This window comes from Papilio polytes, unplaced genomic scaffold, assembly GCF_000836215.1.
Source record: "Papilio polytes unplaced genomic scaffold, Ppol_1.0 DF824493.1, whole genome shotgun sequence".
Taxonomy (NCBI): domain Eukaryota; kingdom Metazoa; phylum Arthropoda; class Insecta; order Lepidoptera; family Papilionidae; genus Papilio; species Papilio polytes.
The window spans coordinates 326532-344377 of record NW_013524711.1 but is presented as its reverse complement, the minus strand read 5'-3'; the positions used below and the strand labels follow the sequence as shown (position 1 = coordinate 344377).

Here is a 17846-nt window from a genome sequence, read left to right as displayed (position 1 = left end):
TTCGTTTAACACGAAACTCAATTACAAATAATAACTTAAATCCGTTAACTTCAAGTAAATCAAAATTAACGATTCAGTTGCGAAGCTACGCTCATGATGGATTGGTTTTACGTGTTTTTGTTAATACCGTCATTAACATTTGGTATAATTTATGACACGTTTACTGGAAGAGAATTGGGTACACCAAGACCCTTTACTAATTCTTCTTTAGTTTTGACAGATGATATGTTATTTTTCTTCTCTATACGACCGTAAGTAATTTTTACTTAATATTGTAAATGCGAAAGTTTAGATAGATGTTTGTTAGAGTTTGTGACCTAAAATTCTGAAAGGATCTCGATGAAATTTGGCATAAATGTATTGAAGACCACATAGGTTACTTTTGATCCTGGAAATAATTAAGATTCCCGTATATTTAGAGCATCCACACTTTTCACTGAAATATCGCACGACTGTTTCGATTGTCAATTGTTTCGCAGCTAGTTCAACTTTTTTGGACAACTAAAAATCGAGTAGTGTGCACCTTCATATAAGCTCACAGGATATTTTAGTCAAAGGTGTGGGAGCGGCTCTTAGCGGCAATAAACGAAAAAAATATAAAACTTTATTTCCAGTTGGTGTACACTAGATATTCCAGAATGTTCGCCTTACGAGCCTAGAAGGGTTGATGGCACCTGCAATAATTTACGCTACCCCTCCAGAGGGGCAACATTTACCCCTTACCATCGAATGTTACCTCCAAACCACGCAATGGACGGTGGACTTAGGACATCTATAACTGGAGAGCCACTTCCTAACACGAGAGACTTAAGAGTATCTCTTATACCAGATGGGAGAGTCCATAATAAGAAATACACGCAATTAATAACATATCTTTTATTATTAATGACAGGGGATGTTACTTCTGTTCATGACACGGTTAACTACGTAGTATTTACAACGACTTGTTGCACACCTTTAGGTCTAGTCAATCCAATGTGTATGCCGATAGAAGTGCCTTCAGATGATTTGTATTTAAGGACAAATGGTATTAGATGTTTGAATTTAACAAGAGCTATCACTTATCAGAGAATAGGATGTGCCCCGGAAACTCTGCCTCCAGAAAGGGTAAGATTAAAAAAACAACATTGACTAAATTTGATTAGTCTCATCACTCGAACTGTTAGCTTTTTAACCATTTTGATATATTCTGTATTATTAAAAAGTTATTTAATCTATTTAACTATACTATTTTTTTCTATTTAAAACAACAATATTGTTAGGAAAATATTAGGAAACGGAAGGGATAGTTTTATGAAAATACATGGCAAAGAGTGGCTCGGGCGCTCAGTCGCAGTTTCGGCCCTCAGTCGCAGTCTCGGCGCTCAGTCGCAGTCTCGGCGCACAGTCGCAGTCTCGGCGCACAGTCGCAGTCTCGGCGCTCAGTCGCCAATAGGCTCAGTGTATTTCTAGTCGTCTCCGCGGAACGTTCGATGTTGCGATGTCGAATACTTCAGTTTGTGTTTTAAATTAATTAACAAGTATTGTTAGTATGGCCGTCTGTCTATATTTTAAAGGGAATAGTTTGTGTTGAAATATCTAACATTTTGTATTTATGGTTTTTTAATTAAAAAATATTATTTTTCATTTCCAGATCAACACATCGCCTCCAATGTTAGACTTAACTAATGTTTACGGTAACGATCAGCCCAGCGTAGACCAATCCCGGTTGAGGACTGGTGGTCTTCTACGTTCAGAAGTTTATAAAGGCAAAGAATGGCCACCAGATGGCAGCGTCTTCTGCATGTTGAATCAACGCCCTCAAGAAACTTATTGTTATAATGGGGGTAAGTAAAAAATTAATGTTTACTACGGCAAGTATAATTACAAATCATCTGGTACGGCGGCCAGCTAAATTGTGCCCCCAATGATATTTTCGCCAGGGATTATTCCCAACCGTCACCCCGCTATTCCCACGTGGGAATAAAAAGTTTTATCCGTCTCACCTTTTAGTCCCACTCACTATTAAGGTGACAGATGGAACCGTTAATAAGTTCCAACTATCCCCGCGTTGCAAAAGTTGGGACGGATGAAGCTTTTTATTCTCACGCTCTAAGCGTGAGCACAATTTTGACTAAACTGTTTAGTTACCTTCGCTTTGCCTAAGAGCGTATGGAAGTACACTACTCGATTTAAACTTGTGCAAATAAACAGTTGAATTAGCTCCGAAACATTCGACAATCGCACCACAGTGTGAGATAGTTTAGTCAAAGTTGTGTGCCAACTCTAACGGCCAAATCAAAGATATAGTTGTCAAGTTTAGTGCCGTGTCGTGTTGCATTCACAAGTAATTAAACATTTTACTAAATCATAATAAGCTGCATATTTTGTTATAAAAAAAACATACAGATTTGAGTACCTCCTTCTTATGGGAAATCGGTCAAAAATACATTAATAACAAGATATTCGCAAAAAACAATGCACTAAAAAGTAACGAAATAATACCTTGAATTATTTAATAACACGCGAAAGGAGTCGCGGGCGAATACTAGTTTATAATGTTAGTAAGATAAAATAATTATTTTATAATAAAATATGTATTTTACAGGTAATCCAGCGTTGAACGCTTTAATTGGCATCCAAGTGGTCGGTCTATGGTTCTTTAGGAGTCACAACCAAATCGCCAGGACCCTAGCTCAGATGAACCCTTGTTGGGGAGACGAGCGTCTTTTTGTCACCGCTAGAGATATTAACTTAGCGTTATACCAACATATAATATACTATGATCTGATGCCTGTTATCATAGGTATGTAAAGTTCACCTATATAAAGTGTCGTAAGTTCGAAATTGCAGATTTTAGTTTATTAATTTACTAGCTTTCGCCCGCGAGTCCGTTCGCGTGGAGTTCAAAAGACAACAAAAGATAATAACTTTTAATAGTAGCCTATGTGTTCTTCCAGACTATCATAATTTAGTTTATATGTTTTTGTTTCTAATGAAGAGTTTCTACAGAAACACTGTTTTACAGAATTAGTTTTAGCTAGAGGGAAGTTTCAGTCTGTCTCTACGGAAGATCGACATTGCTTGCATACATTTCTATCAGACGTAATATCTGAATCCACTCGTTAAACATATCCTCTTTCACACAATTCATACTTTCAGTCTTCCTCTACCTTTGTAGCCATCAATAAACCACACGAAAGTTTAAATATGAATATCTATACTAATATAATAAAGCGTAAACACACTACTTTGTGGCGTATGATGTCAGCAATCACAGCATGTTTTTGAATAATTCCCTCTTTAATAAAATAACCTTACACTTACGACACGCTTTAGGCTATATATTTTTACGTCATTAAACTTAGGGCGGTAAATAAATTGAAACACCATCATTAGGGAAAAGGACCATCAACCAAAGCTGCTGACATTAAGGAAGCAAGGTATATGGTAACGGTAATTTTGACATTTGCAATTGAGAATTTGACAAATTTCTATAATTTCATGCGGATAAAGTCGCATGGGAACAACTAGTATTTAATAATAGTTTAGAGGGGGCGCACGCCTCTGACACAACTATTGCATAATTCTCGGTTGTTTCGCAGCTCAACTGTTTAGTTGCAAGACTGAAAATCGAGTAGCGCATCCCTAGTTATAAGTAAAGCGAGACAACAGTTGTGCGATAGCTTATAGTGTGTCTAAATAATTTAGATTAGTTTGACAATTCACTTCAAATTTAGTAGGGATGGGTTGTGTAAAATTAATCATGAATCTTATCGATTTTTATTCTTATAGAAGTTGGAATTGATAGATTTATAGTTATAACTTATGAATTAAAAAAAAACACTGTTTTCTCAAATTAATAATGAACATAACAAATAATAAGAGTAAATAAATGTTAATTACTACTACAGCCGTACGTAATCGAATTGGATTTCGTTATTATTTCTGTCATCGCTAAATTCTCTACACTATCATCAATACTAGAATTGTCCTATAAATTAGTTAATAGGAAAATAACAATTTTAGTTGAGTTCGATAATTATTTAAACCAAATATCGATAGTTCAAAATTGTTCGCTATGCTTGTTAGTTTCGTCTACGATACCTGTCTATTAAGTATGGCATTTGCTTATATAAATTGAATTCTATACTTTATATGCGTCATTTAACAAACTAATCTATCTTATTTAGACAAACTATAGAAAACGGTGCACTAAAATGTGCTATCTCATTTCCAGGTTACGATATATTATTAAAAAACAAAGTGATTTTCAACACATACGGCCATGTTGACGATTACGACGATTTGTTGGAACCTCGAGTTAGTATTGAATACGTTATTGCTACAAGATGGTTCCACAGCGTTCAAGAAGGAAGACTACAGTAAGTGATAAACATTCTAGAATAAGATAAGTAATTAGTTTTAGTTTAATAATAAATTTACCTGCCTCAAAACATCAAATAACGACACTATACGGATTTCAAATCTATACTAGATGCTCGCGACTTCGCCCCCGTGAAATTTTTAAAAAAATAGCTTATTTTTTTCACTGATAAATCACCTTTCTAACGGTGAAAGAATTTTTAAAATCTGCCCAGTAGTTTTTGAGTTATTTCAATAAATATAAAAATACAAATCTTTCCTCTTTGTCAGAGTGCTTAAAAAAGGGTTTGCTGACAAAACATTGTAACGACGTACCAAGCTCATTATTATAATAAATATCTAACTAACCGAATTAAAAAATTAAGCAGTTGTGCAGTTCTAACTATAAAAATCTACATATTTTCTAGACTATTTGATAACCAAGGCAAACTTCTAAATGAACTTCGAATGATGGACCACAGTCTCCGCACGGGCGCGCTACGCAATAACAATACTATGGAGGGCGTGACGCAGGGCAGCTTCAGACAGCCCTGCGCGGACAATGACTACTTAGTCGACCCTGAGGTAATGGATTGTTTCCAACCATCACCCCGCTCTCTCCCCACGTGGAGACAGATGAGAAAAATTTTCATCCGTCCCACTTTTTGCGACGAGGATGGTCGGAACGTATTTAATTTCTTAACGGTTCCGTCTGTCATCTTATAGTGGGACTAAAATGTGGATGTATGAAACTTTTTATTCCCATTTGCTACCACGTGGGGACAGAACGGGGTGACGGTTGGGAATAAACCCTTTGTTATGTAGGATGACAGCAATCACAGCATGTTTCTAAAATTATCCTTTTTTTGACCGACTTCCCAAAAGAAGGAGGTACTCAATTCGTCGATATATTTTTTTTTGTGTGTTACGGCATAACTCCGCCGCTAGTGGACCGATTTTGATAATTCTTTTTTTATCCGAAAGGTAATGCTTGCAGGTGGGTCCCATTTTTTTGTTTGATTTTTAATAAAAAGCCCTACATTTAAACACGCTAAAGGCTGTATCTTTTTACGCTTTTCAATTTAGAGAGTGAATAGATTGGAAAAATATCATGCGAGAAAGAGACAAAAACTAAAAACCAATAACAGTAAAGAAGTAATATTGCGATGGTAACGGTTATTGTTGGAGTTTGACAAAAACTGTCCTTGTCATTTAATTATTTGAATTTCGACATTAAAAACATATTTTTTTTAATATTATGCGGATGCTGCCTTAACGGAACAGTTGTTAATGAACACAATTGAAATTGTTAAATGTATTCTTATATCTTCCAGGTGGGTGAACGAATTCTGGGTCCGCTCCAACGTGCATCTGATGTCACCGCGAGTGACGTCATGAAATGCCGTGACGTAGGACTGCCTTCTTACAACAGATATCGGCAACACTGCGGCCTGCCTGTTGCTAAGAGCTTTGACGATCTTTATAAATGGATGCCTAAAGATGTAAGTTTAAAGAGCCACATACAAAGCCTTCTAACAAACGACGACATTTGAAAATGTAAAAGCATCGAGATGAAGCGAAATGGTTACAATTAGTGTCACCATTCTGCTGTTAGTATCTCAAAGTGTAACTATTCAATTATAACTCTTACTAGCATTGTAAATCCAAAAGTTTGTATAGATGGATGTTTGTTAAAGTTTGTATCTGAACTGCTAACGGATCTCGATCAAATTGGACATAAATGTAGAATAGTCTGGAACAACACATAGGCTACTTTTGACCTACTTCCCAAAAGTAGGAGGTACTCGATTCGTCTGTATGTTTTTTTTTAATTCCGTATGGACGGTGTTGCGGATGAACACTAGTAATTTTTAACAATTTACAAAAAACTGCACTAAAAACTCAACAACAACAACCCATTGATGCTACAAAAGTTTAGCACATAACCTCAAAATTGTGTAATCTTTGCAGCAAGTTGACGCAATATCTCGAAGTTATCAGTTCGTAGACGATGTAGATCTTACGGTAGGTATTTTAGCAGAAAGAGCAATGCCAGACGCCATCATGGGTCCGACTCTAGCCTGTGTTATGATAGACCAGTTGGTACGATGGAGGAGATCTGATAGATTTTGGTATGAAAATTCTATACATCCAGGATCCTTCACACCAGGTATTTAGGACTTTACTATTTTTGTATTGCGTTAAACCAGTAATTTTGGTCATAATGTTGAAATAGCCAAACTTTGGTCACGTCATGTATTTATTTTATTTCGCTCTAAAAACTGTTTTTTTCTTATTCATAATTTCAACAACTCATTATTGCAGTGACGTTCATTTTTACTACATGTTTAAGAAAATATTATGGACGTCGTTACAATGTTGCGTCAGTAAAACCTTTTTCTTTTTAAACACTAAGGATGTTACAAGAAAATCGAATGAAAAACAACGATTTTCATAACTTAATCCGATTCTCCTTTGTTTGAAGTCAATATCGATTTATTTAATTGATTTTATTTTTCAGAACAACTTTATGAAATAAGAAAGATGACAATGGCGCGAATGATTTGTGAACACGGTGATTCTGTTGATACGATACAGCCGTATGCTTTCTTACTTTCCAGTTATGGGTAATTAAAAACAAATAATTTCATAGTTAAAATTCTTGTTATTAGATAATAACCATTTTATTTCATTTTCAGAAACGAAATAAGAAACTGCTCGAATATTCCAAGTCCAAATTATGAACCATGGCGCGATCAAAGTTGCAATAATAACAGTACTTTGCAAAATTATACAATAACACAGATATTGTATAACGCAACTCAAAAAGTATTGGGAAATAATAAAAAAAACTGATAACGTTTTACTAACAACTGGAATGGTGGTATTATACTGGGTAGTTTTCAGTTAATATAAAATCGAATTTAATTTTGTAATAAACGTATAAAATCATATTGTTTTTCATTATAATAACAATTTTTAAACATTTTTAAATGGCCAAAAGTCTTCCACCCATGGCCCAAAATATTAAAATATTTCGATTGGTCTATAATTGGCGCCAAATAGTGACATATGCAAATTGCATGTCAAAAACTTTTTAACGTGCGGTAGATGTAGGAAATTATTTGTTTTGTTAATGTATTTCATAATTATAAGAACTTAAGAAGAGAATATAAATAAAATACCGTAATGGCGAGAACGAAAGCTTCTGTTGGTGCAAAAGGTAAGTTATACGTCTAGTATACTACATTGCATTATAAACTTCGATCACCAATAACAGTCATGTATATATTCTCGAAGGTTATTTGCGTTAAAATCAACTATGTTACAATCTATCTTCTTTAAACTATGATTCCTTACCAGTTTTAAAACTTGAATATCAATTTTGACACCGAAACTAACAGAAATCAAGTAAAATACATGGCATTAGTTGTAAACATACATTTGTAATTAATTCTTGAATTTTAATCTTAACATTGTCATCTATTCATAAAGTAAATGAGTTAGTAAACAATTCGCTTAAACATCATACCTTTAACCCAAACTAAACTTTAAACAAAGGCGAGACTATGATAGTGGTTTTTAATGTGGAAAAAATTAAAGCTACAAAGTTATTAATTTTTAAAGTGAGTGTTAGATAAAATGAGTATATTTTATAATCATTTTTATATAATATAAGGTGGCAAATGAGCAAGCGGCCACCTGAATCCACAGAAATGGAAAGCGACCGCATAAACATCCACAATTGCAGCGTTGCCTACCATTGATTAATGGAGGAGGAGACAAGAAGACTTTTCCCCTTCCTATGCGTCAAATCCACTTTTCCTTCCCATCCTTTCCTGTGTGGAAAAGAAAAGGGAGTAAATTAGGCCTCCAGCACCACACTTATCAGACGAAACGCGGAATTGCATCCACTTCATGCCTGTTTTCTGTGTGGTTGTGGTATTACACTTGGCGAGCTGGCCAATTCGTGCAAAGATGTTAAAGCGGGGGTCTACCACTATCATAGTAGCATTAATAATATATCATTCCATTTCAGTATCATCTGGTAAAAGCAGCAAAGCAAGATGTTGTGCTGCCCCTCCATCAAACAGTATTGGAGCCTCAGGTAAGCAATTAACAATAACATTATTATTTCATTAAAATCCACATTTTAATGTATCTTTAAATAATGGACTAACTCAATACAGGCCTCACTTCAGTCCCTTTTTCTTTACACCCTTAAGGGGAAAGGATGGGAAGGAAAAGTGGTTTTGACAGCGGAGACACATAGGAAAGAGAATTATCCTCTTTGTGTATCTCCTCCTCTGTCAATTAAATGTAGGCAATGCATCTGCAATTGCGGATGTTTATGTGCAGTGGTCGTTTTACCATTTCTATAGATTCAGGTGGCCGCTTGTTTGTTTGCTACCACATATTAAAAAAAATACAGATTCCTGTATTAAGCTACACTTAACAATGGTAGATCCCGCTTCAACTTTTTTGCATGATTGTTCTTTCCTAATTCAATACCATGACCACACAGAAGACAGGCATGAAGTAATCCTACATACAGTCTTGAGTGTGCGGAAAGTCTTGTTATAGTAATGATTCCTTTCCCACGGTATTATTATAAGGAAAATATGGGAAAGGAAACTATATGTTATGCAAGTTAGGGGAAATATCCTCTTTTTACTGAGTCCTCTGACGATTTAAGGTTGTTAATGCTTCAGTAAATATGAGTATGGGCAGCTTTCCATTTATATATATTTATACTAGCTTTCGCCCGCGATTCCATCCCTGTGGAATTAAAAAAAAAAACAAAGCTGAGTAGCCTATGTGTTCTTCCAAACTATTCTCTATGTCTGTGCCAAATTTCATCGAAATCCATTTAGCCGTTTAGGCAACAAAATCGAACTAACATCCATCCATCTAAACTTTCGCATTTATAATATTAGTATGATTGACAAACAGTTGAGTTCTCAAGATGTTATTACAAATTTTAAAATACTGTCCTCAAATATTGTTTAATTTTAGAGGACACCTGTATTTACCTGTAAAAAAGTCAAAAATTGCCAAGTAGTTATTTTGTACAAAATAGACACTTAAACGAAACTTATTCCACATCAAACCTAAAAAAATAATTATGGGAATCAGATCATAGATTGCATCATCATCTCCAGCTCACTTATACGTCCCTACCGAGGGGCTCGGAGCCTACCCTAATAGGGGGTGACTAGGCCATAGTCAACCACGCTGGCCTATTGCGGGTTGACTTCACACATATCTTTGAATTTCTTCGCCGATATGTGCAGGCATCAACGATGTTTCCCTTCACCGTAAGAACGTCGGGTAAATTATGTACATATGAAAATTCAAAAATCACATTGGTACAGCGGGATTCGAACCCAAAACCTGTAGATTACAAGTCAAGTGCTTAAACCACTGAGCCACCGACGCTCCATATGCACAGTAATCAAAATTCTTACATGTATTTTTGACAGACTTCCTAAAAGTAGGTACTCAATTCGTCTATATGTTTTTTTTACTAACGTTATAAATGCGATTTGGACGGATAGATATGCTAGAATTTGTAATCGTCTTGGATGAAAACTTACAGATATTCGTTTTATTTCCTCATGACCTTTAAAATTGTTTATCTTATCTCGTACGTAATAAGATTTAATATCTATTTTAGACAATATCTTAAGTATTTGATAAGATATTTATTATATCATACCATCTAAGAAGTGATTTGACATCTTACTATCATACTATGGCAGAGCCCACTTTAACATCTACTCACGAATGGGTCAGCTCGCCCGGTGTAATACCACGACCACACAGAAGACAGGCATGAAGTGGAAGCAATTCCACGTACAGTCTGATGAGTGTGGTGCCGGAGGCCTTATTTTAGTCCCTTATCACCCTTTTCTTAGGAGGATAGGATGGGAAGGAAAAGTCGATTTGATAGGAAGGGGAAATGTCCTCTTTATGTGCGTCTCCTCCTCCGTCAATTAAGGGTAGGCAACGCATCTGCGATTGCGGATGTTTATGGGCAGCGGTCGCTTTCCATTTCGGTGGATTCAGCCCGCTTGCTCGTTTTCCACCTTATATTATAAAAAAAATACTTATATTGTAAATGCGATAGTTTAGATGGATGGATATTTGTTAGAGTTTGTAGCCTAAACTGCTGAACGGATGTTGATGAAATTTTGTATAGATGTAGAGGATAGTCTGTTAGAAGACATAGGCTACTTACTTTTGATTTTTTTTATTCCACACGGACGGAGTCGCGGGAGATTGCTAGTATATGATATAGAAAAAAAGCAAGATTTGATTTTAAAAGATTTGCTTAATGGAAGTCGCCACATTATTAGATTAGTTAACGAGAGGCTGATATTCTAAAAAACAAATAAAACAATTCAAAAACCTATAGTTCCTATAAATTTTAAAAACCAGTGAGAACTTAAAAATATCGGTTTTCATATTAGCATTCTCTTTGGAAAAAAATTTTACAACTACCCACTCTTAGCGACTAACGCCCATTTTTGCAAGCTCAAAAACATAAATCTAAACCTCAACATGTCGCCACTGACCTAAGTGCACACATAATAAATTCATAGATTTTAGGATGACATTTCTTAAACTACCCACTCTAAGATAAAGGTTACTTTAATGGGCAGAAGCGTATTCAAAATTTATTTTTTAATAGAGTAGTGAGTTTTTGTAGTAGTTTTTTTTTTAATAGAGTCAAGATATTAATAACACACTAGCTTTCGCACGCGGCTCCGTCACGTGTAATTAGAGAAAAAAGCAAGTAGCCTATATGTTCTTTCGGACTTTCCTCTACATCTATTGAAAATTTCATCGAAATCCCCTTTGTAGTTTAGGCTACAACCTCCATCTTTCTAAACATTCGCATTTATAATTATGATTAAAATTAAAATTAAAATTTAGGAACTATGAATTTTTAATTAATAATATTTTAAATGAAAAAAATTGGGTGTAAAAAATTTATTTCTACCGTCATTCCTCTTTGTAACCTTTTAATGATTTCTTATTCGTCTGATAGTATAAATCCCAGAATGCCATTCTTGCGTGATAAGACCTCTTTTTCATAATCAATTCATTGTCAATCTCTAAATAGTTGAGAGCATTTTTCGTAATCGGCAACCATTTGACAGGGAGAACTTCTGAAATCTCAGGTGTTGGGTCTCTGGAAAACAATAATACATTACAGTCCTACCGATTAATGTGAGCCGGTGGACGATAACTTATTAGTGCCCTCTAAAACAAAACAAAACTTTCTAATCACAGCATATTTTTGAACAATCCTTTTTTAATGCCTTACACTTCACGCTATTAAACTTAGAAGGTAAATGAATTAAAAAACCTTCATGTAGGGGATAGGGACTATAATACAAGCTGCCAAAAATTAAGCAACGTTATTATGGGAACGGATTCATTCGGATAAAGCCACATGGGAACAGCTAGTTCATATAAAAAAGTAATAATCTTCTCATCAGTATCAGTGACTAGCTGTTCTCATGCGACTTCATCCGCATGAAATTGTAAAAGTTTCATTTTATTGTTCACATTTGTCAAATTATCAATTGCAAATGTCAAAATGACATGACGATGACAAAACATGGCGACCTTGCTTCATTGGGCAACAACTTATGGTCTCTTTCCCATAGGGTTTTTATCCAAAATATTTACCCCCTAAGTTTAATGGCGTGTAAATATATAGCCTAAAGCGTGACGTATGTCTAGGGCCTTTTATTAAAAAAAGAGTTATTCGAAAATATGTTGTGATTGCTGACATCTTAGGCAACAAAGTGTGTTTACGCTTTATTATAATAGTATAGATATTGAACATTGATATTTAGACAGTAACGTGACCTTTTATCAAAGATGTGAGATATCTCGAACGTGCAGGATGGTAGATAATTTTTTTTTAGATAAGATTATCCGTTTTATTTATAGAAAATACGCAAAAATAACTACAAGATGATCCTCAAATTGACATGAAGATGCTTCAATTTTATTTGTTAATTTTGTAACCCTTTTATAAGAAAAGGAAGGGAAAGGAAAGTGAATTTGATGGATAGGAGGACGCATAGGAAGGCGAAATAAGCGTTACCTCTATCGATTAAGGGTAGGCAGCGCATCTGCAATTGCGGATGTCTGGCTACGCAACCATCTGGTTGCTACTCCTTTTCCACCATATAATATAAAAAGACTCACCCATATTTAGCGAAATTCGTCCACATAGTGGTCATCCTATCCATCATAATTTGGTCTTCATCCGTCGGTGTATCTGTCAGTGCTGTCATTTCAAATAAATAACCATATTCATCAGAATGTATCGCACCAGGATATGTTATATTATCCCGTAGCTTCCCAAAGTTTCTACCCCCACTGTATTTGAATACGTAATGATAGACTTTACCATCATTATCTAAATAATTAGATAATCTTCTATGTATTGGATGAATAAAAGTGTAGTCCGAATCAAAATCTGTCAATTCATATTTCATTATTTCACTCACAGCTTCATCACCTAAATAAAATTGTTTAACCAATGAAACTTGATTTATATCAACAGTATGAAATCCTAGTCCAAGATTCTCATCGAATATTTCATTCTCATCGTATTTATCTGCTGGTTTGTTGTAAAATTCGAACAGTTTCTCCATATTTGTATAACCTATTAAAATTGGTGTATTCTTCGCTTTACTTATATCGTAATTCATAGGATGATCGGTGATGAAATCTTCAACACCTTCGAATTCCTTTTCAACACAGGGTACGCAAGTTATTGATAAATCTAACGCAGTAGTTACCACTAATTTAGGATCTACATTAGCTAGGAATTGTACCGCGTCATTTATGTCATCAGTTTCCCAACCTAATCTTGATGCTATCCTAATTGGTACACTTTGATCGGATTCCATAACACCCCAAGGACATAAACTCGTTCCACTCTGACTGATAGCTTTATTGAATAATTTCTCTTTCTTTGATAAAAGGTGGTAATCAACAGAAACACCTCCAGCGCTCGCGCCAGAAATTGTGACCTGGTTAGGATCTCCACCAAACGCTTCGATATTTTCCTTAACCCATCTTAATGCTGCCACCTGATCTTTCAATCCTTGATTACCTGGCACTTCAGGTGTGTCTAAACACATAAAACCATATAAACCTACTCTATAGTTAATGGTAACCAATACAACATCTTTTTCGACTAAATATTTAGCACCGAATTGCGTTCTACCTCCATTACCGTAAAGAAAACGACCTCCATGTATCCAGAACAGAACAGGAAGTTTGTTAATAGAAGATGCTTTGTTAGGAACAAAGATGTTTAGATGTAGACATTCCAATGTACCGATAGCTTGGTCTGTTCTTTGTAAATTCTGTATGCAAATTGCTGAATCATCGTACGCATCAAATGTGCCTTCAAAATCAGGGTACGGCAGCGCTGCCTAGAATAAAAATCACAAAACAATCTCTTCATTAAGTAAATTAAAGTTAAAATGATAAGCTTCATACGTTTAGTTATTTAACACTAGCTTTTGCCCGCGACTTTTTAGTAGCTCATGTGTTCTAGACCAGAGGCTCCCAACCTCGTATCGCGGGGAATATGGCGCTCGCGGCACGATTTCTATGTTGCCGATACTATTTGACACAGATTTTTTTCTTAAACATCAATTAAAAACGTGAATTATTCTTATTTATTTACTAGCTTTTGCTCGGGACACCGTCCGCGTGGAATAAAAAAAAAGTATATCCTATGTGTTCTTCTGACTATACTCTACATTTATGACAAATTTCACGGAGATCCGTTCATCTGTTTAGGCTACAAACTCTAAAAAACATCCATCTATTCATCTACTTTTTTTTTTGGTAGGGATGTGTGAGTAACCTAACGCCATATAAAAGGAGAAAATAAACTACTTACCCCAAATGGATTGGTATAATTGACCATAGCGTATGGTATACCGAGGAACATAGCGTAGTCTCCGTCCGTCGCCTGCAGACCGCGGATCAGACCACGCTTGCTGTCCACTAGTGGGTCTAACCGAGGCGATGCCCACGCTACGGTAATAAATAACAAATATACTAAGACCTGCATCGTAAGACCAATTTCGAACGAAAGCAAATTTTTTTTGTGAGTCCTTTTAAGGTCGTTTCATATCTAACTCGAGTGTTTTGTTGATTTTAAGATATAAATGATATGTTTTTTTTTTGACAGATGGTATCTCTTAATACGTGTGGATTTATCTGTTATGTCCAATCACAAATATATGACTAATATAGTAAACATCAAAATATATATACATTTAAAAAAGAGAAAACCAGACAGATTGACAATTAGGAGAAAACTGAATAGAAATACACGTCAATTTGCTAAAATCACTTCATTTGTTTAGGCTAAAATTAAATTGACATATGAGTAAAAGCCAAAATATAAAAACGTAACGCAACTTAACTTATTTTCTGATAGTAAAAAGTGCATAGCAAGTATTAAAAGTTTATTTGAATCTGGAAGTTGCTTCTTTACTTATGATTGATGATAAAGGCAGTATAAAAAAACTACCCGTAGATTAGCACTATATAAATAAATGCATATCTAGAAATGTCAGAATTGGGATAAGAAATTTCTGTCTACCCTTTGAAGTTAAACGAACGACGGCTCTTTTTCATCTACCCACCTTTATCACTGTCTATAGCATAAAATATTATTTGAAATGTATAATGTCTTAAGATTTGTAATTTTTATGTCATAAAATGGTAAACGAGCAAGTGGCCCCCGGAATCCGCCAACATGGCGAAGCGACCACTGCCCAAACAGCCGTAATTTCTGATTTGCTACCCTTAATTGCGCACATTAAGATAGTTCCCCTTTCCTGTAAGTCTCCTTTCCATTGTTTCCTTATAAGAAAAGACTGGAAATGGACAGGTACTAAAATTAGGTCTTAAGCGTCCCCTTTAAAATCCACTTCTTATTTCAATTATTATCCTTAAAATGGAGGGGCTCAAATTAGTATTGTAGTATATTTTTTTAATTACTAGTGTTATTTTTCAGGTGGCGGTGATAGATCATCTAGGGGTCTTTCAGGTGGTAACCCTGTATGCCCTAGGGAGACACCGATATGGCAACGACCTATCACCAACTTTATCGTCACCAACAAAGCTGATAGTGATAGTGATACTCCAAGTAAGTTATATTCTCATCATCCTCATCACATGTGGACATAAAACCTTCATATTTGTCGCGTGCCAACCCTACTTGGAAAGTTTCTTTGCTTTTCAATTTGTGTTTGAATTTTGTGAAGTAAAACATAGTCTGGAAGAACACATAGTGTACTCAGTTTCGTTTTTTTAAATATGCGCACGGACAGAGTCGCGGGCAAAAGTTAACAATTTAAAAACTAAAATCCTTCCCCACTATTAAACTAATCGATATTAGAACCTTTTTAAAATATCTTTAAGTAAATTTCCACAGGAAGCAGCCAACAGAATAACAGTACAAAAGATGACGAAGTCGAAAATTCTAAAAACATGGATTCCGACGAGGAAATAATAAAAACCAAACCGAAACGAAATAAAATATTATCAGACGACGAGGAAGAAATACCTAAAAATACAGAATTAGAGGAATCATTAGTTTTAGAACCATTAACAGGTGAAAATAGTCACAAAATAGATGAATATTACCAAAAAAATAACAAAGGTAAGGGAAAAGGGAAGAAAACTAAAGAAAATACAGATGAAATAAAAAGAAATTTAAAACGAGATTTAGAAGACATTACATTCGGTGAAGAAAGTGAACATAGTAATAAAAAAGCTAAAATTGAATAATGGGTAAGTTCAATTAAAATGTAGGGTAGTTCAAAAAACTTTTTAAGATAGAAATTTTTGTAGATAGTTACAATAAACTATTGAATTTAAATTTTTAAATTAAATTAATATTGTCTTTACAGGGTTTAATTGATTTTAAATTATAATTACAAATTTCAAACTACCCACTAGTGTTCAATATTCACAACTACCCTACAATTTTCAGTTCTCAAGACAGTTTATGTTGAACATAACATCTCCGAGAAGAATTGAAGAATAAAAAACTACATTATTTTGTTATTTGATTACTACTAAATTAAAGTATAAAAAAAAAACTAAAAAAAAAATACGGCTGGTCTGAAGATTTAAGTGTTTTAAGTAATATTGAAGTGACGTGTGATAAAAAGTACAAAATAAGTGTTGATTTTAATGTTTTTAGACTTTTTTATAAATAAATGTCGACTCCCTATTGTTTTATTTAATCTACCCTTAGTAATATGACTAGCTATTCCCATGCGGCTTCATCCGCAATGTCTACATTTGCAAATTCTAATCCTTAAGACAACGAATGCCTACGATAACAATTTCCGTTAATACTTTGCTATTTCTTGTAGTTTTTGTCCCTTTCTCGCATTATTTTTCCCCAATTTATTCACCTAAATTAGATAGTGTGAAAATACATAGCTTGTGACACTTGACGTAATAAGGAGGGCACTAGTGAGCTATTTGTGACATCACCTTCAGTTAGATATAGCATTTTTTTTTAATTATAATTAGTAGATTTGTGCTAATTTAACTAGTAATTTTTCCTTTAAACAATCCAACTAAGCTCTAGTCTTGTGCTAGGATATGGTCGAAGGATTCGAACTCTCGACCGCAAGATCGGTAGTCCGTACCCAATACATTGGGCTATTAGCGCTTGTACTAAAGATCGATCTTTAGAAAGTCATACTATACTTTATCTCTACGTCACGAAATATCTTAGAGCGTTTTAGATAAGATAATCTCATACTGGACTTACGTAGCACAATGGGGGGCGAAATGTATACTTATACTAATATAATAAAGCGTAAACACTTATGTAGGATGTGCGCAATCACAGCGTGTTTTTAAATTATTACTTTCATAAAAAGTCCTACTAGACTACATATTTTCACGACATATATGTATATACGAGCTTCCATCCGCGTGGAATTAAAAAAAACATACAGACGAATTGAGTACCTCCTTCTTTTGGGATGTCGGTCAAAAAGTGAGTAGCCTATGTGTTCTTCCAGACTATCCTCTACATCTATGCCAAACATCGAGATCTGTTCAGCCGTTTTGGCTGCAAACTCTAACAAACATCCATCCATCTAAATTTTTTTCGCATTTATAATATTAGTAAGATATATATTATATAAATTGGAAAAAAAGGTCACGTGGGAAAGGGACAAAAACAAAAAGAAGCAAAATTACTGGCAATTGTTAGTTTTTTTTGTCATTTGAGTATTTTCAATTAAAGGAGTATAAAAAAAGTTTATCAAAACTTTTTTATCTACAATAATGTCATGCTGATGAAGCCGCACGGAAACAGCTAGTAAATAAATTTGTTTTCACGTAAAATATACTTTAATTTCATTTAACGAACAAAACCCATTGTCCATATCAAATCCAGCGAAAATGCAATGACA

At 34.6% G+C, this 17846-nt stretch overlaps 3 protein-coding genes across 5 annotated transcripts; 2 read left to right on the top strand and 1 right to left on the bottom strand.

Moving 5' to 3' along the window:
* Positions 1–63: 63 nt before the first annotated feature.
* On the top strand, positions 64–7268 carry LOC106111117 (peroxidase-like). The gene is made up of 10 exons (XM_013293134.1): positions 64–251; positions 615–1107; positions 1634–1826; positions 2588–2785; positions 4220–4364; positions 4773–4929; positions 5679–5846; positions 6316–6514; positions 6866–6971; positions 7044–7268. The coding sequence occupies exons 1-10, from the start codon at positions 94–96 to the stop codon at positions 7198–7200; spliced, it is 1974 nt and encodes a 657-aa protein (XP_013148588.1). The 5' UTR covers positions 64–93; the 3' UTR covers positions 7201–7268.
* LOC106099695 (PCNA-associated factor-like) lies at positions 7208–17348 on the top strand. 3 transcript variants are annotated; one of them, XM_013278513.1, is made up of 5 exons: positions 7208–7567; positions 8384–8452; positions 15419–15550; positions 15839–16197; positions 16400–17348. In XM_013278513.1, the coding sequence occupies exons 1-4, from the start codon at positions 7534–7536 to the stop codon at positions 16192–16194; spliced, it is 591 nt and encodes a 196-aa protein (XP_013133967.1). In that variant the 5' UTR covers positions 7208–7533; the 3' UTR covers positions 16195–16197; positions 16400–17348. The 3 variants fall into 3 exon arrangements, with proteins under 3 accessions (XP_013133967.1, XP_013133804.1, XP_013133887.1); XM_013278350.1 differs by lacking the exon at positions 7208–7567 and having other exon boundaries at positions 8308–8452; XM_013278433.1 differs by lacking the exon at positions 7208–7567 and having other exon boundaries at positions 8308–8452; positions 16317–17348.
* On the bottom strand, positions 11309–15400 carry LOC106111604 (esterase FE4-like). The gene is made up of 3 exons (XM_013293773.1): positions 14291–15400; positions 12574–13814; positions 11309–11542 (listed from the first exon to the last, which is right to left on the bottom strand). Exons 1-3 carry the CDS (start codon positions 14462–14464, stop codon positions 11353–11355), a joined length of 1605 nt encoding a protein of 534 aa, XP_013149227.1. The 5' UTR covers positions 14465–15400; the 3' UTR covers positions 11309–11352.
* Positions 17349–17846: the final 498 nt, after the last annotated feature.